Below are 23480 nucleotides of genomic sequence, written 5' to 3' on the forward strand. Positions count from 1 at the left end.
TGAAAGAGAAATGAATCATCTTTGGGACAATGCACATGCCTTTACTAGGTTCCTTGATACAAAGACATTTAATACATTACAACTGAAGCTTACCTTATATACATTTAAAAATTAAATGCATATCACTTAAGGACAGATACCCTGTCTGCTAAAGTCTCCAGAAAACCTACCTCTAAACCAGATCATTCACAAAAACAGGATTCAAAGCAATACCATTTTTGAAACATGATTGACATTTTTCTTATTTATTTTTAGAGACATTTCTAATTACAGAGTTAATTATAATTTGTTTTCCTATGAACATTTTTCTTGGATGAATAAGATAAATTAGGGCAACAGTTAACTGCAAAAGTTTTGTAATCTCACTATTCCTTCACGAATAACGCCAGTCCTCAGTCACAAATATTATTTAGCTTTTTATCCACACAATGAACCCCTGATTTTCCCCTGAAACACAGATCCGTAACCTAAATCACCAAATCTTAAAGATTTTATGCCAGACCCATTGTCTGCAAGATGGACACAATTAGAAAACATTAGCATCAGCTTCAGTTAACATTAAGGAACTGGAACCAGAATCTGTGACTCCAACATCATTTTAAGGGAGCAGATAAAACTGTGCTGAATCCTTTTTCTTTGACAAAGGGAGCGGTTTTAGAAACTCATAAGCAAAAAAGTTCAGGATTTCTTACAAAATGTCCCTTTGGCCTACACATTTCTGGTAAGGGTGGAGACAAGGGCAGAAATATTAGGCCTTCTCTGAAAACAATTTTTTTTTTTTCCTGAAATAACTCATAAACCAGCTTTAAATTGGTCATGTTCATAGTCATTAATGAAGAGAGAATGACTGATATGCTTGAGCTTTTAGGAGATGACCTCATCACAGCCCTATCTGACTCTTGGACCACACTGTGGCTGATGTTAGTGAAGGGAAGGATTATTTTTTATAATGCTCTGGTGTTCTTGACCTGCCAATATTTCAAGCACACGATCTCTTTTTTTACCACAACAGGAAAGGCAGGATCCAGCTGCTTAAACACAAGCTTCTACTGCTCTTTTAGCCACTCTACAGTACCTGTGCCTGGTCTCCCATGGTGGCTTCAGAAAAACTTACATCTCCTATGTAAGATACTTATCTGCCATCCCTACAGGGGCCTGCTGTATACTTTAGAGTATCTAAAATGGCACTAGGCTGCTATTTTTAGGCATTTGCACTGTTTCCAAAGTGATTAGAAATATTAGCGCATTCGTTTTACCTTTCCTTTTGTTCCTGTCCTCTCATGCCATCCCTCTGACAATAGCAACACCAAAAAAACCAAAACCCTAGCATTCACTTCACAATGAGATGCTATATGATGTGCTTGCATCCCATTTCATGTGATGAAGTCGTGGTTCTTCAGTTGTTTCTTGCTGCAAGATACGCTCCTGAGAAGATCACAACAACAAATCATCTTTGTCTTCATTGGCAGTAACCCTTCTGACCACGCTTATCTCTAACAGCTGGGGAACTTCTCATGGGGCAGTGAAACAGTGAAGCCAGGCCTTAACACAGCACACAAATACACTGCAGAGCCTGCTGTGAAAACTGTGACATCCAACCACAGTCAAAACAAGCAATAAATGTAAAATCAGCCATGACAGTTCTTTCCAACTTTTAAAACAGGTGCATCACATGTACAAAATTCCAGGTAGATCCTATGGTAGTGATAGTTTGCCACTGATTTTCTCTCTCAGAAATATCGCTGTGACAAACAGATTACAGAATAAAAAAAATAATTATAATTGGACCTTTGTTTCTGTGCTAAAACTTAACATATATTCTAACTTAAGACTACTACTATTTCAATGCAAATAACTCACCAAAATTACTGACAGTACATTAGACATATTGTGTCTTAAGGTCCAGGAAATAAAAAAAGAATCACCTACAGAAATATAAGAATAGCCATAAGCTAGCAAAGAGTTTTGCCAACGCCATATTAAATACATTATTCTTTTTTTACAAAATTCAACATATGAACAACTCCCGTGCTTAACACTGGTGTCATCTGATAATGAGATACTTTCCATTAGTTTTTCTGAAAAGAGGAACAAGAGCGTCTGCTTGTACTCCAGCAGTGTTTCTATTTCCAAAAGAAAAACAAAAAAAATCCTTATAAAATAAAACTCTAGCCATAATGATCCATTAAGACTCTAAGACAATTGTGATTCTACTGTTTGATACCATGCTGTTACATTCTGCTGAATGGCATTTTATTAAATAGACTGAGTTACATTACAAAAGCCAGACCATACACTTACAGCATCTAATAATTGAAGTTTACTTATATCTGAACCCACAAATGAAAATAAAAAAAAAAAAAAAAAAAAAAAAAAAAAAAAAAAAACCCAAAACACCAAAAACCCTGAGCAGTAATAAACAAATTGTCACAGTAGTTTCTTCAATTAAATGGGGGCATCAATAATATACTGCACCTATTGCCATTCATCAGAGGATTTCCAAGTGCTTTACAAATATTAAGTCTTACCAAGGGATCGATTTGCTCACTACTACTGAAGGACACACACTTTTCAGGTGCAAAGCAGCAGCTGGTTAACTAGCACACTGCAACATTACAGAACAGTTTAGGGCAGAAGGTGGAGAAGAATGCCTTAGTACATTGAGACTGTAGAGAAATCCATAGAGGCAGAATGTAATCACCTGAACTGGATTGAGGCCAGAGCTCCAGGAATAACACCCCTTCCCATCTGAAAAATGCATTGGGATCATTAATGGCTAAAATGACATGGGGCTTCATGACAATCATGTACCTTTTTTTAAGGGAACAATTTTAGGAAAGATCACCATCTTTTTCATTCTGCATATTTAATAGCAATTAAAATAGTGAAATGAAGTCCACATAATACATGCCCAAAGAACATATGAGGGTGTTTTTTAAGAAATATCAACATAAGAACCAACATTGAAGAAGACTCTTTCTCCCTACCCTAATACACATATGACCCACACGTGTCTATTCTTCCCTCTTGACAGCAGGAATTACAGTAGGTTATGAACCAAACATGTTATGGACTTCTGCTTAAAATACCTAAACTTTCCAAAGAGAAAAATGGATGACTGCATGACTGCTACAATGTCCTTGAAGTAAATATTATTTACTGCATCACAGTCTAGGCTGCAGTCTTAAATTTGTGTCCTTGTTCTGTTTTGGTATGTGAAATTTTGACATCTGACAATAAGAATCCCTGTTATGGGAAAGCTCTCTCAAAGAGGTATCTTATGAGCTAGCAGTTCACTGACACAATGATTCTTTACACTTTAGAAGCCCTTTACTCTGCATGTTCTTCAAATGCTCTAAATTCATAAACCAAGATCTCTACACTATGGCGATGGTAAAAAGAAAAAAACTGTGAGCAATGTAGATGCTCTCCAAAGTTTTATCTGCCTCCTTTCATTTACTTTTTAAAAACCAGCCTTATTTTCCTAATTTAGGGAGGGGGTAAAAAGATCCATGAGATACACTGGCAAAAATGTTTTGCCTATATTCATGGAAGCAGGTAGAATATATCTGTTCAAAAAAAGTATGATTCTTGTTAAATAGTTAGGGACAAAAATTACTCAAATCATTCCTTATGCCTCATCTGATTTTAATAGAAGCATATATCATCATTGGTCACTTTGATAATGAGCTTTTCCTATGAGCTTAAACACAAGAATACTGCCAACTGAAAGCAACACTGTAGATTTTATCTCACCTTATTTCTTAAACGGTACTGCCTAAATATTTACTCTTCCTATCATAATAAAATAATCTCCTCCTACCCCTCAAGTAACAGTGTGGGCATGAATCACAGACATTTATTACATGGAATGCAGATATTAGACTTGCCTTTCTGCTTCAGTGTCTCCATCTTGGTTCCTTAGAGAACAACTGCAATGTCAGGTTTCATAATTATAACTTGTGATGAAAACAATGCATCTGAGAGTGGAAAAATACTGAAAAATTCAAAACACCTACACTGCCGCCTTTTGTTAAGAGTTCCCTTACAGCCAGTGGACAAGATGCTTTTGGTAAAGCTGCAAGGAAGCAGAATAACTCCATTTAATATTAAGTTTGTTAGATGGAAGTATATCTAAGGAAACCTGCCAATGGTTTGGCCCTACAAGCTGCAAAACTGTTACTGGTGACCAAATGGCTTCTGCTTTCTTTCACCACCATAAATTAAATGGATGAATGTGTTAACCTTAGAAATGCAGTAAGTAAAAAAATATTTGTTGGGAAGAGGGGTTGAGAAATACTGGGAAATATATGTATTTTATAAAAGCAAGCCGGCTGACCCAGTATTAAGTAATTAAATTTATATTTAAAGAGACTTATGACAGTGTGTATCTATTCATAGCAACACACTTTAATGGATATATCCACATTTTATCATCTAGATTAAATGATCATGAATACAGACCTTTAAAATATGAAATTATGTACTTTGATACACCATAATTTCATTTTTTTATTTATATCATATGCAACGTAAAAATGTGTAGTCTTAAAATATTTTCTCAAATCACATTCTGCTTTGCATCTCTAAGTTTGAAAAATGAAACAGTTGGAAGCACAATTCATATACCTCTAAACCAAAGAGGGGTACAGTTTTAAATAATTATGTCAAGAAATGACAACTGTACTCTTTGAAAAAGCACAGATGAATAATTACAAAGCCGGGACATAATTAAGCAATTTTGACTGTCGTATTCTTGAGCTGTCTTTCTGATGTGAAATGCTGTCATGCCCAGAAACACACTTCACACTGGACAGGCATCTTCCACTTTGATCTACACTTATGCCAGTGAAATGAGGTCATGGTCTGGTCATTAAACAAGGCTTCCTCATCTGGCTCAATGCCTCTTATCCAGCCAGACTTCCCCAATCTTTATTAAAAGCAGGCATGATACAATGTTCAATATTTTGACAAAAGAAAACACAAACATAACAGAATATTGAAGTTTAGGTCACTTACATAGTGAGAAGGAATACTGCATTGTGACATTAAACTGTTTTCTAATAAATGATTGTGTCTTTCCATAAGACAGTCATATCACAAACAGATGCATTTTCAACAAAGGATGAAATGAAGCAAAGCACAAGAAAGTGTAGTGTTCTGTTTAAAAAAAATAGGGAAAAATGAAAGTAAAAAAAAATTTATACAAAATAAAATATTTATGACTTAGTGATGACTGGTGATTGCTAGATAGCTTCACATTTGAGTAAACACAAGCTAGTCAGATGGAAATTTCTTGCTTTTATTCTCATTTTGTGTATTTTTTTCTTGGTGGGGTATTTTGCTCTCCCAAGTATTTCATGTCAAGACTAAAATGAAAACAACTCCCCACATCACAGCCTCCTTAGATCATCAGTCTGCCTTTTATGCTGAATAAGCCATACCATCTCCTGCTTATCATAATGGGGGGAAATAAAGCCACAGCAGAAGTTAGGATTTTTTGTTGGTTTGTTGATTTTAGGGTTTTTTTTCCTGAAAAAGCAGGTCTGATAGGCCCACTGTTGTTACTACATCTGGCAGAAGATTTTCATGTGGCATCCACCAACATAAATACTAATCACTTCATCTCCTTTCCCAGTAAGCATAGGCTGACACAGTGGCTCCCACCTTAGGTGAAAGGCAAAAAAACCCAAATTCCAAAAAAAATTGGGAATTTCATTGTCATCAATGTCTTATACATCACTAGGTCAACTTATCATGGAGGTTTTTGGATGACGAATACTGGAAATGCTGCAATCTTCCTCTGAGTTTGGATCAAGGTGTAATCTCTAACTAGTTTCAGAAAGCTTAAAATATATTACCACTACCTGTCTGTTGAATCTGGCTGAAGCTGGTCAAAAATATTGACAGCTATGTGGAAGTGGAACTGGTGAACAGAGAACACAAGACCCAGGAAATGTGAAGGCTAAAGAGTAAAAACCCATTGTGTATGCAATGTATAACACATGCCAGAATTTGAAAGTGCAGTTACTGTGCACATCATCTTTGCAATACATGGAGGAATGCTGCTGGCTGTGGTCTTTGAGTAGAGCTGTCAATAGCTATATCCATACTTAGCTGCATCTCAAAGCATATATGCAGAGAAAATTCTGTGAGTCTTCTCAGACATAGAAAGTTTGCATGCATGTGTACTACAACCATGAATATCCTAGGAAATAAGCACAAATTCAAAATAATTTGTAGTGCTTTATAATATCTGCATCAAATTTAATATTTATTTTAAATTAGCCACTTCTGTGATTCGTATATAATATAGTATGATGAGGGTAATTTTGTAGCACCTTAAGAAGCATTAAGTCATGCCATGAAAATCATTTACAATGATTTTACCATCAGTAATTTGTACTGAACCACTTATAAAGAAGAAAAAAAACTCTTTAGCATGGCAATAACAACAGTAAATTGGAGCCTTCTGCAAATTTTCTGAAATAAATGTCTGGTTTATCATAAGACTTAGTGGGTAAATAATTCAAAACTATACAAGAGGTTCAATTGTAGATATAAAAGATAAAGATGTTATCCCTAAATTTGTTAAGTAATTTACCCTTAGCTATTGACTTAGAAAGAGGTTTAATCCAGAAAAGTAACTTCAAATTTGAGAGACACTATTTTTTCTCTTACACTATTAAGTTGGATGCAATTCACAAAATAGACTCTTAAACAAAAGATGTTAGACAAATTTTAAAAAAAACTTCACCAGATCCAAAATCTGATTAGATAGAATTGTAAAAGATGACATAGGTATGCTATGCCTAACACAATTCAGCTGTTGCATTTGGCCAGATTCAAAGATGGTTTGCTGTGAAAAAGATCTCCACCACAGCTTAAAAATAAATTAATTCATTTATTACATATATAAAGCTGAAATAGCTAAAGGCAGTGGTAAACAACATATCAAAGCAATGTTTGTATCAGAACTGTTAACATTTTAGTAGTTATAAATTAATCAGTCTGAATTAATTTGCAATGCACTGCAATTGTACTCATGATAATGCATTTATCCAGCAACACTGTTATGCTACCAAACAGTGCATTTCCATACCACTACATTATTATTCAGCATTATTGGAAATCTGCAATAAATTATTGATGGTATGCTTTAGAGAAAAAAACAGCAAACAGAAAGCAAGTACACTGAAAACTTGAGCGCAGTTCTAAGAAAGATCTGCAGTACTAAAGCACCCTCACATTGCTGTTATCACGTATTGATCAACAATGGGAAAAGAAGGCAAAGTGGAGAATTCACATTCACGTTGTGATTGCTTCAGCAGGATGCCCAGACTTGATGGAAGCTGTATTAAATGCTCAGATTACCAAAACTGTCTCTCTGATGTTGTCAATGCTTATTAGCAGGACGCCACTTTAAACAACATCATACGAAATTAGAATCAACTGGTCCACTAAAAGCCAATAAACACCACAGGTGTGAGCTCTGCAGTAGATGTTTAACATACAAGGCAGGGGACAACTTGCCAGAAAAAATCACATTCTTTCACAAAAGTATATATCACACAGTTGTTACACTTCCTTGGGACAGGGTAAAAATATCCTTTTAAGCTCAGTGACATGTATTAGTTACTTCGCTGTGTGAAACAGAGATTGAAACCAGAAATTTGATAACATGGCCATAGCCCATTAGACATGTATCTGCAAATTTGTGTATTAAACCACCCAAAAATTACTAAGGCTTTTGTCCCCCATCTGACCACATTTACTGATCCTTTCATTTGAAAAGTTTCACCTGTTAGTTTTTACCTTAGCAAAAAATGCAGCCAGGCTCTTGAAGTTATTTAATAATAGTGTTAATGAGTCATATTATTTTTATTACTTTCATTTACTCTCCTACCTTAGCATCCTTGGGCTTAACCACTTTCATGAAGGCGCCTCTTATCAAGGCTTCCTCTCTCTCCCTCGTGGTTACTTTCCGAGTATCGAGAAATTTCAGGTTTGTCAATTTGTGCAGGACAAAGTATCTGACAGATAGCAAAATGCACACAGTTAAAATCCAGTAATGAACAAAGACATACACACAGACTAAATGACTAAATAAATAACAGCCATAAATAACAACAGCCTTTGCTTCCTCTATCTATTCACCTTTTCCATGCAATGTAGCTTATGTACAAAGTTAGAATACTTAACTTTATTCTCTCAAATGAAGCTTGTTGTAAATTGCCCCAAACCATTTAATACTGCATGGATCAAACACAATTATCACCTGGACATGTATGTTCTCTTTGTATATTAGTGAGGTATAAAGCATATCAAGAAACAGAGTAATTTGGAAATTGTTTTGCGCTGCCTGTTTGGGAAAAGGAGCTTTGAGCGATACCAAAGATTCCAATCCACACTGCAGAAGAAAACCAACCTGAGATATGGGAAATTGCCAGCTAAATTCTCTGCAAGAATTCTTGGCATTCGCCAACACTTCTTCAGATTTTTTATTTTCCTAGAAACACAATGATCAGCATTTGGAAGGAGAATCCCAATTTGACCCTGCCAGAGAGACAAGGTGTCTTTATGGCATACAGATCTCAGCTCAGGATTAAGTGCAGAAGCACACAGAAGCACAGGGAGAGACTATTTATGGGAAATATATTTTAAGACTTCCAAGTTCTTGTGAGGATTCATCAGTATTACGTACTATTTAGCATTCTTACACAAAGGACAGCAGCTTTCTAGCCTCAGAAAAATACTATTGGCTCCTCACTTGTGGAGGGAGAGAACACAGCAGATCAAAACCAAAAGAAGGCACAACCACAGCAAATCCAAATATCTAATCACCTCAAGTACACATCATTTGCATTTAGTCAACCAAATGTGAAGCAGACACTGCAAAGTGAGGGCAATATCAGACTGTTCCTGGCAGGGGGTAGAAAGGTGACGATAACGTTCCCCAGCCTAGCTTCTTTGCCTAACCCCCCAGCCAGTCAGAGAGCTCTTCCCCACACCGATCCCTTCTGGCACTGAGAGGAAAAAATCAAAGAAGCAGCAAACTCTGCATAATGGTTTGAAAAAGAACAACACAAAAAACTGGTTTAAAAGGTAAAAGTTTATCTTATGATACTGTTTTCAAAACCAGATAAACATGTGAAAAAGACTGTAATGCTCCCCCTTCTAAAAACAAGCAAAATTCAATGGTGCAAATAAACCTTTCTGTCAAGTGCACCACTCCTCTGAAGCAACACCTTCATAAATTGTTAACAACTGAACTGAAAATACTCAGTTCTGAATTGCTCAGACAATTTCAACTTGAATCCTCAATCTATGGGTCTCAATTAGTTGAAGAAAGAGAGTCACTTCACAAAACAAAACATCTCCTAAGATCATTTTTTTAAACAGCTATACAGACCTATGAGACAGACACATTCTCAGACTCATTCCAGCTTTCCTGGCTGCCCTTCCAGTCCTCCCTGGCATTTTGCTGGCCCTTATCTTTCACTGGAGGAGAAGCTATCCATCTTGCATTACTGGCAGAAAAGCTCTGATGACAACAGATTCTTTCAAATGAAGACATGTACAGAAGGAAACAATATGTCAAGAATGAAGAAGAGTGAAGCTAAAAATGAGTAAAGACACCCACTAAGTGTAGGGTGAGAAAAGATGAATATTCAGGTGAAGAAAACATCGGTATTAGAAAATCAGCAAATGTTTAATGATGGAATGAAATATGCCATTGAAAAGCAGGCTGCAACAAAAATGACAACAGAATAAGACAGCACTGTCATCTATGCTGACTTTGGATCACAGCCCTAATGTCAGTCTCTCAATCATTTCAAAAGAGCTTAAAATTATAATAGCATTCCTTGATACAAATGTATTTTTGTATTTTTAAGCCATCCTGACTGCATTTCAAAAACCAGAATTAGCACTAGTACTTGTCAATTCCAGAAACAAAACTGAAAAACCCTACCCACTCAAATTAAACAGCAAACTGCTCCACAAGTTACAGGTCTGGGGTTGGTTCTCTTTTTCAAACTTGCAGACCTTAAAGCAGAGCAAATACTAAAAAGTAAGTACCATAAAGGTTATCCCACTGGTAGAAGGAAGGTATATCTGTGATTAATTATTTTAAAAGGTGATTTAAAATACAATCTCATTTACTCATATTCTTTTTACTAAATGTGGGCTAAAAAGTATCTATATTATTTGAAAATAATACAATACATTTTTATTAAATGGCTGAAGAAAACCAGCAAGCTTCCTGGATATATTTTAGCTAGAAATATGAAGATACAGCTTCAATCTAAATGTAACACAAGTTTGCCATAAAAAATACAGGAAAGGATTACCAAAGCCAGGGAATGAACACTCTACAATATCAATTCAACCCTTGTAAATTTAATCCAGGGTTATTTGTTGCACAAAATCTCTTTACTGTGATGTATGACTTAGTTACTAAGGTTATCACAGCAGTATCCTAAAGTTGCATAGTACATAAAACATTTCAGTTAACAATGCAGGGAGGTTAACTCCCACAGATAACCTACTATCAGAGGGTTACACCAGATGACATGCCTCTGTCAGCTTTCAGGAGCTATTGATGGCTCAATCAGTTTGTTTTGAAGGTAAAGCACAACAAAAGGGCACTAAACTTATTCAAACTGTCAACAGGGACTACGGAATGTTGCTTGCAGGTAAGTAATTTTGGGTGTTTTAAGAGTATTATCAAACACCAATGGCTGCAGAAAAAGACAGCTACTAATAACACAGAACACAGCCATCATAAAATACTTTATGGCAGGTACTGGGACCCATAAATTGAATGACACATTCCACCTGGTTTAGACTTGTAAAATCACTAGTTAAAAGAATGCTGTTTAATGAAGAAAGATCCATCTAGATTCTACATTTACTTTAGAAAGGTTTATTTAGGTTAGAAGTTGGGGGGCAGAGTCTCCCTAGCCCCCCCCGCCCCCGCCTTTTTTTTTCTTAATAATTTTAAAACTTAGCACTGCTCCATGTGTTCTGAGACTGCTGTTACTGGGTTTTAACATCTTTGTTGTGGTGTGAAAAAAGGTTATCATCTTCAGTGATGAAGATAAAGGTGAGATTCAATGACAGAAAAGTAAAAATTAGACACACCGGGAAGGTGCTTACAGATCCACTTATCATTGCCTGTAAACTGATCTTCTAATTCAAAATGGATTAAAGAAATTATTTATTTAAGTAAAGTTGCACCTTCTTTTGTTCAGAATCATCTCCTCTACCCTGACTCTCAGCACCAAGAGTCCCATGAAAGTAAGCTCATAACAGGTATCCAGGACAGGAACACTCAGATAAGGAAAAAGACCAGAGAATATGAAATTTCATGTTATTTCCATTTTAGTTAAGTAAAAATGACAATAAAGATTAACAATTCATTTACCAATTTTGTATGTGCTGCATGGAATAAGCATCATTTTAAGACTTTTTATACAGACCTGCCAGGATATTGGAAAAGAGGGACATTTGCAAACTCTTTCACTGAACATTTAATGAAAGACTATTTTAAGAACTAGATTCTGTATAGTATTCCCATTTGCACTGTTATTAACAATAACTGGAATATAAAACTGCACTATATGCATCAATATTTAAGTTTAAAACAAAAAAATTATCTGCTGTGAAAAACTGAGAAATATTTGCCCACAAGAATGCAGAAGTATCCAGCTCTACCTGTATCATACCTGCAACATGCTCTTTGTTTCTGAAAGTGTTTACTTTCATTTTTCTATTTTCTGTGTTATTTTATTTCCTTTCCTTAAAAATAATAGAACATAAAAATAATATGCCTATTTCAAACTTTGAATGGCTGATTATGCTTCCAGTTACATTACTGTAAACTAGAAAAAATAAATAACCTGAAGCTGGCTAAGTTATATCAGCATTTAAATGGGGAAAGAAAAAAAAAATCAGAAGACTCGAACAAACATGTTTATGACAGTGAACTAGATGACCTTCTATGATTGTTTCTTCTGCACCTCTAAAAAATATACCCTTCTACCCCCATCAAACAGCATATAGCTGGCTACAGAATTTCCTCTGCAACAAAAACATTTGTTAAATACACAGATCAGGAAGACAGGTCATAAACTTGAACCAGCATCTTCCAGAAGAGACGGCAGATGTTGGCATGAAGTATGTTAGAAAACCACATAAGACTCTGAGCTGCCTTGGTACTGCTTGGTGATGACCCCGTAATTTTGAGGGGCTTGCAAGTCACACAGAAATCCACACCACCTCCTAATGTTTTAACACCCTCTGCTCTTCTTCAATATAGCAAACAACCCTATGAATTAAAAAAATCTTTCTCTATATGTGTAACAATAATTATAGTTCTGCCTTGAGTTACTGTGTTAGTACAGACAAATTTCAATTTATTGAAACTTCAATTTATTTGGCTGAACAAAAACATCGTAATTGTTCTTGCTCATGAACCCTTACAGCAGCTAGTCTCAGATGGACCTTGCATGGCCTTTGATGTCTTTCAAGTACAGGCTTTTCCTTCCAGGTATAGTGAAATGACAAGGCTTCACTCAAACACTGAAGTAGCACAGATTCATAGATTATACAGATGTAAGGGAATACCTTAATCATCTAATTAAGTACTAAAAGAACATATACAGAAGTACCACAGACTTCAATCCCTCTGGCTAAAGGAGAGCCTCAACAGCAAGTTCACTGGTACTCATGTATATTAGCATTATTTTCATTATTGAGTGAACTTCTAGTCTCCTACTGCTTCTTGAATATATATATTTATATCATCATTCCAATTCAATAACAAGACTATTAAAATAAATAAGCAAATTTTGTAGCAATTTAAAAATAAATAAATAAAACAAAACTACAATAAAACAAAAGAAAACTGCAAGAACACTAAAAATGCTCTAAGACCCATCATTTCTCACAATCAGAACTGTGGGATGGGAATACCTGATTTAGCTTGAAAAGTTAATCCATGCCAAATGCATGCACTTCCTTTCTTGCTGTTACATCTTAAGAGGCCTTCATAAGGTTATCATCATTTGCTCCCCCAGCCAAAGATAGCATATCTAGTACATGTACTTTTAAGCTAAATTAAAATAAACTCAGGCATTTGTTTCCACTTGCCCTTGTTTCCATGTCAACAGCATTTAATGAATGCATCATTCCAGGAAATGTCAATAAGGAGCAATGAAGAATGCACAAGCACAGAAAACTTCACACACGGCATAAATTCTTCACAATGTATCACTTTAATGAAAGTAGGTGAGGTCACCTGCAGCATTCACAAATGCTTTGTAATACATTGTGACCCAGATGATTTTTCACACTTCAGTAACACCACGTTTGAAGTTTTCACTGCAAACAATACACCCACAGGACTGACCAACTGTGAGTACAACAGAAGCAACCAGCAATTACTGTGTTGACTTCTGTTACTTTGATCTCTGGGTCGTGACCTTTGTTTTCACGCAATCTTCAAAGCAGAGATTGTAGACTGGGTTATTTTAGAGCACACTGTTTTGCAAGCTATTTTTCTGCGTTTCTTGCTTCCTAGTGGAGCCAAAAGCTTTTAAATTTTCCTATCACCATTACACATTAGATATTCTGATTGCCCTCATCACTTTACAAAATATTAACACCCAAATACAGAAAGCTTAAAAAATAAGATAAAAAAACTTAAAAATAATTTTTTTAAATAGCAAGAAACTAAAGCCATTTTACAATGATGGAAAAAACCCATGTTTTTAAAATCACCAAACAAGTTTGCTTACAAAAATATCACAGAAGGGAACTTCCCATTTTCTTTTTCTGTCCAAGCAAAAATTCCAATAACACAGAAATTTTTTCGTCAATTTGTTCTCCTACACATTTGAAATGTAAGAAAGAACAGCAGGGATGGCAAAAAAAAGCTTTTCTTCTTCCCTAAAAAAAATCCCATTCAAATGTTACTATGGTTTTTAGACAAAAAATTAACTACTTTGAGAAAAAAACCACGGCAATGTTTCAGTATAAAATGTTATTTTACTGAAAGAGTAGGAAAGACCTCTAGTAATGAAATTATAGAAATGGTATACCAATGGATCACCTGAAGAACCAGATCATCATTTCTTGACAAAAGCATGGCTTTCTATATTTTCCAATTATTTTTTATAAAATCTAATTATTTTTAAAATACGTAACATTACTTTTAACCTCTAAGATCACTGTGAATCACTAGACCTTGAATTTTTAAAAAAATTATTTTCCACATTTTTTAACATTAAGATTTTGGGGGGTTTACCGATCTTTTCCGTTTGTTGGAATGAGAAGATTAAGTAAAGCTATGATTTCTAGCACCTTTCTCTTTCTGGTTGAAGAATTAAATAGCCTGAACTCTAATTGAACTCAGTAGGACTGAAATTAAAGGCCAATGAAAAATGAAGCTGTGGTTCCAATGGTTACTGCAAAAATTTACAAAAAGAAGTTCCCACTCAGAACAAAACAAAGCCAGCTGAAGTTATGGTGAAGCACAATGTTTACATAATTCAGGTTTTTACATAATTCAAGTTCACATAATTTTTACATAATTCAAGTTCACATAAATGTAATCGTTTGACACTTTCTGATAAATTTCTCCAAAAAAAAACCTTAGGAAAAAAAGTTATTTCAAACCATTAAAAAATGCTGAAACTGGAAGACAAAGGTTGTGTTCAAGATGCTCCAGAATGTTATTCAAAACTCTGAATTAGCTACTCAGAGTACAATTAGAAGAGTAATTTTAATCAGTCCCATCATGTAGCGATATATGTTCCCCTAAAGATAGGCAGATAGCTCGATTGATTGATCCATGGTTCTGGGTTTGAATCTAATGCTGTCTAGCAAATACATTTCCTACAATGCAACAAATAATAACGGAAAAGGATCAGGAAGCTTTCATTATAGCAGCAGAACCATAAATCATTCAACTAATTAGAAGCCCATTCTTCTTTCTTAAAAGTGCTTCAATTAACCTAGTTTACATGGAAAAAAACACCCAGGGTTTTGAAAAATTGAGAGGAAAGAAAATGGAAGCAATGCTGTGGTTTCCAGCAGATATATAAATAGGATCCCTTCACACTTTGACATAGTGGTTTGCCACTATGTGACCTAAAACTACCTTGACCTCTCTGAAATCAACATTTTTGCATTGAAATGAAACAAGGGACATGCTTGTTTTGATGTATGGCTCTGTGACATATTATAAATATTACATCACATAACCACAGAGGATGTCAATCAATAAGGAATTTTTTCAGAGAGCACTAAATGAACCATGGGTTCTTGCCTCTGAATGGCTCCTTTAACATACCACTTTTGCTTAAATGATTAATAGGAGACATATTGTCAGAAAACATACTTAAAGTGAAAAACAGTAAACTGTAGAAATATCATTCATTTTTTAAGCAATTTTCTAGAGCACATGTCACATAAATTTACATAGAGACAGCACTATTATAGTCTTGTAAGCTGGATAGAAGGCATAGCTTCCAGTAAAGTGTGAAAGCAATAGGAAAATATTTTATTAAACTTAGGCTGCTCTACTCCATGAAAACCAAAATGCTACAAGCTAAGCTGGATTCAAATGTGGAATCATTAAAAGGTGAATGTCTGACAACATAGAAATCCTTCTCAAAAATCTGAAACAAACTAAAAAGTATATATGCACATCTGGGACAGCTGTTTAACCTACAACAATTCTGAGTGCATCAAATTCAAGCCACTTCCCCATAAACCTCCTTTTAGTCTTCTCAACTTTGTATTGTTTTATGCTAACTCCTACAGCACAGTTTGGATTACCTGAAGATGACATCAGTTTGTTATATAACTCCACATACTGTGGGTGATACTAATAAAAACCAAGCTCAGGCTCTGCAAGGCAAGGTGACCAGAGCTGCTTGGCTCCGACTTGCCTCTGAATGCCATTTGCAGCCAATGTGAAAAGTGCCAGCACACAAGGACTGAAATAATACATCACATGGCAGCAAGGAAAATTCATCTAATGTCTTTTTTTTTCCTCATAATCAATGTCTTACTTGTCCAGAGATTATAGCTCTGAAAATTATGTCACTTAGCAGACATTCCAAAAATTTTGGATCTATACTCACAACCATCATCAGTCACAAGTATTTCTATTTTTTTAAAATAATCATTGCAACTTTTAGCAACATTTCAGTTGGACTTACAGTATTCTATCAAGCCTCCATAATAAATTTCAGATGACCTTTTGTGTAACCTAGTTCATTAAAATTACATCATAAAGATAGTTTGGGGTATTTTTATTAGAATCTAACTGTCCTGAGTAAAGCAGCACAGTATAGGAGGAGTCATCTCTTCTGTGTTAATAGTGCCTTGATAACTACAGTAGAAGCAACTTAGCACCATATCAAACATGAGCAGAAGACAAGGCAACTGGCTATTTCAGTGGAGTGATTTTTTTTTTCTTTTTTCTTATTACCTGTCACCTTAGTGTATGCAAATCTTGCCTTATCTTGGCCTTAAAGAAGGAAATTCCTTGAGTAGGGGTATACTAACGCTCACATTCAGGAAATCCTGTGCACACCTGCTCAACTCAGACATGTGCTGGACAGCAATGAAGTATTTCTTGAAACAGGGTTCCTGAGCATGATCTCACCGAAATGGGGCTACTCAAATTCCCAGGTGTTTCATGGCAGAATGTTACAATGCTTTCAGAATAGAGTAGGTGTTTGATTGGGTTGATTTTAGTTTAGTATTTTTCCAGTAGTAGAACAAAAATTTCATGCCTTATCCCATCTACAAGTGAAAACACTAACCTGTATCTCTGGTAGTCATCTTCATCCTTTTCTTTGCAGACCAGTTCATTTGGGCAAGCAATGTTTCCAAGCAAACTGAGATACTGTAGTGAGGGCACAACTTCAGCCAAATGGTCCAAAAGGCTTTCTAATTCTGTTATGTGTCAAAGGTAGTGGGTTAAGGATTCAATGACATTAATGAAAAAAGCATTTAGCGTTGCATCACTGCTGATTTAAAACATACATTTCAATAACTGACAATCAAATTTAGTATGGCATTCAGGAAAATGTCACATTAATTGTTCCAAGGGCAAACAGGGATAAACTTCAGTCAGTTTTTTGGCATGGAATAAAAGAATTGGGCTGTTTTGTCATTCTTTTCTCCTCCTTTCTTTCCTAGGTGGTTCAGTACAAAACATTAAAACTTTGACAAAATGATGGATGCTGTGTGGTAAAATGGCTAGCAATTGCTGGAGCCATGAAACTTTTCCAGCATGGAAATAAACAGTTAGTTTCACAGCACATTCATCACTAATATATTCAGTCCACTGGAAAACGAGTTAAAAAAAAAAAAAAAAAGGCAAAAGAAAAAAGTCAAACCACAACAACCCAGGTTCACACCCAGCCAGCATACAAACACTCTGAGTGTCACAGCAACACATTTGTAACTACACAATTAGTATACGCCCATTAATGCTTTAATAAATGCAACTTAAAGATTTCAGTGATACAAATACTTTATATATGAAGCTTTAAAGTCTTGTAAAGCATAAAATTTTTCATTAAAAGAGCCTTATATTTTGATGTTCATGAGGTTTTTAAACTATATTTCTCAGAACATGAATAAGAAGGACACACCTTCATTACTGTAAACCTCAATAAAACAAACAAGCAAACAAAGGTTAAACTGTCTTTAACCACTGCAATACTGGAAACCACATCTTAGGATTAAGCCTAACACCAGTATTCAACCATTTGTACCTCAATCTGTTAATTGATCAAATAATTATTTTGTTACAGCCTAATGTTACAGTCTCTAAAACTTGAACTATACATTCTTACTCGCTTCAATTTACATACAAAGATATAGGTGTGATTCTCAAAAAATGTCATGCATTTGCGTGTGGAAAGTTTCCAATATTGAAAAATTGACTGACTTAGACAAGAGTAATAATTATTCAAAACCATTAAAGGACGTTTCATTGCTCTGTTTTTATTCTCTCCTGCTGTTAGAGACAAACCATTGTTTTAAATACTCAGTTTACTTTTGTTGCTATTATTTATACTTGATTTATGTGTTTCTGTTATCTTTGTTATTTTTAGCTGATGGAATTTACTTTATTTCTTCACCCCAATATCTTAAGGGCAACAGAAGCAATACAGAATGGAGAAAACAGCTTTATTGTTAAAAATGTGGTCTTCCTTTTGTAAGCCTAACATTTTAGTTTATTTCCAAACACACAAGAAGATCATGCCAACAATTACTAATTCTACTAAAACCAATGTATCTACACTCATAGTTAGTGTTCTGTCCCATAAGATCTAAGGAGTCATACTTAAATATTCGCATGAGTGGGGAAAATGAGGGTTTGAAATTAATTCTATGAATTCATTGAAAAGGCAGGAATGCTAACTTTTAATGTGGCAAAGCCACATTATGGAATGCTATATCCAGTAATTAATCTACCAAACCCTAAGAAAAATTATCTTTTTGTAGAGACATATGATTTGTTAACTAGGATGAATTACCAATCAAAACTTGGTGCTAATTTTCATACCTGGACCTTAAGCTCACACATAAACTTTTTCATGGCTCTTTCAGGAAGTATGTGACTGTGATGGGAAACTCACAAACTGTTTTTCCACACATGTTCAAGTGTGGAAAAGGCTTTTTAAAAGTTTCCAAAGACTGTTAGAGAAGTAGTTGAGCCTGGCACCCTCCCTCAGCCAGGAGAAACACTAATTTCTCGCAGGACTGCTTAAATCCCAAAAAAGCTCCCTGAGAGAAATAGTTTATTATTACAAAAGACAGTTATTGCCATAACAGCAATCACACACAGGAGGTTAGCTATTGCAAGGCTTTGATTGTATCTGGTCATTTCCTATCAAAAGGGAAAAAAAAACAACAACAACAAAAAACCATTAAAAAACCACCCCAACAACAAAAAAATATCAAGTCATTCAAAATTTTTATGAAGTAAACATGCAGGACTTTTGCTTCTCAATTCAGCCGAGCTATTTCCTGTGTAAAAGCTGTTCTCCCCAAAAGTTTGATGAATGTGGAGCATGACATGTATTCTAACTCCCATCTGAACGTGCAGCCTTCAAGGCAGATATCAAAATGTATTTAGAAATGTAATGAAGAGCAGTGTCAGCTTAGATATGCAGAAAGTGTAAGACTACGCCTCAAAATCCTATGGAAAGCAAAAGGGAGAGACACCATATTCACCAAGAGTTTTAGGTAAATAACAGAAGTTGATAATCTGCATTTAATATATCTAAACCTCCCAAATTTGGAAGTTAATGTCTAGGTTCTAATACCTTGTATCTAAATCCTGAGCATAGATTTTTAGATGCAAAAACACCCCCTAAAAAGTATCTCATGCAAGAGAATCCGTAGTTGTGTCATAAATAAAATAATTTTTTGGTTCTTTAGGACTTTAAGTACCTTTTCTTATCCCTATTAAAAAAAAAAAAAAAATGCAAGGTATAGATTGATTTTCCAAGAAGGCCCATTCACCTAACACCACAGGGTTTTTTTACAAAGCATGTAGGAAAAAAAAATAAATGATATCCTGTTAAAATTAAGTATTTCTCAGAGATGACTCATGTCATGGTGCACTTCTAGTGTACTGTTTAGTTAATTAGCATGTCAAATACTTATTTAAATCGCAATACTGGAACTATATGATGCCACCAAAAGCACTAAGTCTTTCTAAAACAATGCTAGGAAAATATGGAGAGAGAAAATCAAAGCAAGTCTGAAATTTTATTGCCAGCTTCCTTTTTATGGTTTATTGTTGCAGTCTAAGGAGTGCCATATTGGTGCAATCAGAGCCAAAGAGCTGCAAAATCCTGCTGTGCCACTTCTAAGACCAATTTCAGCTCCATTCTTTTCAAAAAAGAAAACCCACAATTAAATCCATGGACAGCGCTAGTAAAAATGTATTTATTTATTTAGAGCTCTGTAAAAATAGCCCTGGCCTAATCTTTCTAAAGTCAGTGTCACTGATCACAAGGTGAAGGTGTAACAGGGATGCCAACACTTACACTACCGTCTACTATTTGAAAAATGGTTTAAAGTATTGCTGTTGTGATAATTAAAAAGCCTTAGTGTAGCAATCCATCTCCAAAGTCAAGTGCTGTCATTACCAATCTACTAATGCCTCTCCTTCTAAGAGACATCGACCAAAACGAAAAACTGTAACAATTAAAATTTTTAAATCATCAGCTCTGCAGCTCATAAGCTATAATATTCTCAGGGATGATACAACAACGGGTCCCTCCAAAAATGTAAACTGGTCTTCATGAACAATAAACAGAAATATGCTGGACAGACTTTAAAAATTTCATCCTCATCCAAGGATTATACTTACTTTTTGCACTATTTCTAGTTTTAAACTAGGGAAACAAAAGAACTGGGTATCTCTCAGAGATGAACTTCTTAAAGCCCCTTCAGAGTGTTACAAGGTGGATACCACACAGGCATATTTAGACTGTTCACAAGCAGACACAACTTCGTCACCGTATTTTCTGTTGAGGAAGACAAATGCTGCCAGGAACAAAGAGACAGTAGCAATAGATTTATTTGGAAAATTACAGTACTGTGATGGGTCCAGTTTAGCTGCAGAGCAATATAATTTTTTTGCACATTTCATGGAATCAAAAATATCCTACAAATCCTACAGGCGTGTTCTTACTTGTCTGTTCTCACTCTCTCTCATACTCAATACCACTCTTTTTGCGGTTCCCTAGAAGGCAGAGAGCACAAGCCAAAGCCCAAAGCAAAGGATCTATCTCCTTTCTCTGGCTAAGAATTAACTGTCTGTGCAAGCTTGTAACATTTTTGGTTGTTTATTTTGTAGAAAATCCTGTAGCCTGGACTAAAATTCTAGTGGCTGGTCAGGACTATATCCCCTTTCAAACCATTCAAAGACTAGTTCCCAGGGAATTTTTTGCACAAGGACAAAGTTGTAAACTCTGAGTGGATAGTGCCACTTCACTTTGACTAATTTTAGGAGAGCCTCACAAGCAGGGACAGTCATTTTGAGGCTGTGTCTTTTTTTTTTTTTTTTTTTTTTTTTTGATGCTGACAGCCAGCATAGTAAAGAACTATTCTGTTATACTTCTAAGAGGTTAAGTGGATTCACACAGAAACTACTGCATGATGTCTCATGAGCTCCTCTATTCCAGACTTCTGTATTCCCAAGAGTCTCTTTAGCTGTGTCTTTTCTGCATATTTCCAGGGCAGAGACACTGCATGAATCCTTTATAGAGAGTAATATGGTCAGCTGTTTTCAGTACTGAGCACTAATGCTGGCCATCCCCAAACACCATAGCATTTCTTCCTTCCTTACCAGCATTCTTGGTATAACCATATTCATGGTTGTCCTCAGGAAAAACTGCAGGTCAAACCTATGCAGAAACACAATCTAGGCTAACAGTTTCTAAATCAATTTATTCTGTCTAAAAATACTTAAACATTTCCTATCTCACCATACAATTACTTTTTACATATAGTCTGATGCATGCAAGAGAATCTGGGATTTCTTTCTGTAAACTTTTTGTCTGCTGGCAATTCTCTTTACTAGTCACAGACTCGAATATAGAAAAGTAACCACACTTGTTCTCTCTCTCAGTGCTTTCCAAGTTGCTCCACCACTATCTTTCAAAAAGTCATTCCATTTCCCCAAAAGAGTTACAGGAGAACTTCCCGTGCTAATGAACTTCATTGACTACAGCTTTTGGAAGTTCTTGGAAGCAAAGGGACACAGTAAAGAGCAATCAGCACGCATTCAAAATATTTCTGAAATATGTACATGAGAACATCCGGAATATCATGCAGAATTCGAGATCATCATATAGAAAAACCCAAAACTCTCATTCAAAAGTTTTCTGCCAGCTAATCATCTGATATGCAATTGCTGCAATCAACCTAACATTAAAACAGCTGAATAAAAAACAACTTCTACCAGACTCATAAATGAGCAAGATACCTATATTTATTCCCAGCTGAAACATTTCCTTCAATTAAATTTATCACAAACATGATGTAGCAATCACAAGCTGTTCCACACACAAAGAGCCTTGAATCAGAAGTTACCAATTCTCCTCTGAATGCAGTATGAAAAGATCTTTGCCACCTGAACGCTTTTGCATTAGAATGTGCTAGGTCTTCAAGGTTGGATAACCACAGAAATAGCTTGCAATATGCAAGTATACATCTCCCTCTTCTCTGTGTGCAATAGGTTGTCACACACAGTCATTTGTATGCCACATTCTAGTTTGAACCCTATCTGGTAGAGAGACAGGACCTTGAGATAAGGCCTTGTTCACTGACTTTGAAACCACTTTGCCCAAGAAAGAAAAGGTGCAGTGTGGATGGTAATTAACTAAATCCATATATCTCATGGAGAGCTTCCTGCATACTGAGTACATGGGAAAAGAATCCCATTCTGCCTACTAGAGCAGCATTAGTTTTCTCTATGAACCTGGAGTTGCCAGTGCTTTTAGAGGCATTTTAGACTCTCCATGGTTCCAAGGCTGCAGATTTGAAGACCGCGTTTCAATGTTATTAAGTAACAAGACACCACAAACATCACAAAGACAAGAGTAAAGTAGCAGCTCACAATTTTTTAAAGAGTTCTGATATCTGCAGTTGAACTGCTAAAAGCGCTGCTATAGAACAGCATAAGCAATCACCTGGACTGTAGACTACTCCTCTCTTCCATAGATGTTTGGTATTAGGCATTCACATGACTTCATTTTTACTTCAGGTAAACTTTATTCTAGATTTTCAGAAGATTTTTGGCTCATTAGGTACAGCAGTTCTCTAACAAGCCACACAGATTTCTCTAAATCCACAGCTGTGGTGTGGAGAACTCAGAAGCCTGTGCAGGAGGAGTTCTGTACCACTTCAGTTCACTTGTCTGTTTAGAGGGAATGGGGAACCATGCATAATAGGAGACAATTTATGTCTTTAATGTATTCACTCAATCTAAACATAAAGTCCTCAGCACTTAATGAGATTCTGGTCAGACTGGCAGTTCTGTGTCTTCAGGCACTTAAGGAAACCATAGGAACAAGCACAGAGGCAAAACAAAATTAGTCTATAGTTTGGGGGTTAAGCAAATCTGTAACTGTTAGAGATCATTATGAGACCTGTGTGAAGACAAATTATACCAGAAGTACTTACTGGTATATTCTTCAGCTGAGGTATTCAATACATGCTGTTTTCAAAGACTCAAGAACATGTAACACCTAGATCTGAATCACACTACTAGTTCCTCTTGCCATAAGAAATGTATATACCATTATGGGTATTCTGCCCAGTTCTAGATTTCCCACTCTCTGGTATGAAATATTTTGGTTTTCCCCTAAACCATTCAAAACCTAGACCTAGATTCAACCATAAAATCACAGAATATGCTGAGCTGGAAG

The 23480-nt window shown here is 35.6% G+C and overlaps 1 protein-coding gene across 1 annotated transcript in view; it reads right to left on the reverse strand.

Annotated features, from left to right (window-relative positions):
* LRMDA (leucine rich melanocyte differentiation associated) overlaps window positions 1-23480 on the reverse strand; it is a 612848-nt gene that overhangs the window by 241035 nt on the left and 348333 nt on the right. The window contains 2 exon segments of the mRNA XM_082285652.1: window positions 7907-8033; window positions 16842-16972. Of these exon segments, the coding sequence (XP_082141778.1) occupies window positions 7907-8033; window positions 16842-16972 (258 nt within the window).

Source organism: Coloeus monedula (genome assembly GCF_965178545.1).
Source record: "Coloeus monedula genome assembly, chromosome: 8".
Taxonomy (NCBI): domain Eukaryota; kingdom Metazoa; phylum Chordata; class Aves; order Passeriformes; family Corvidae; genus Coloeus; species Coloeus monedula.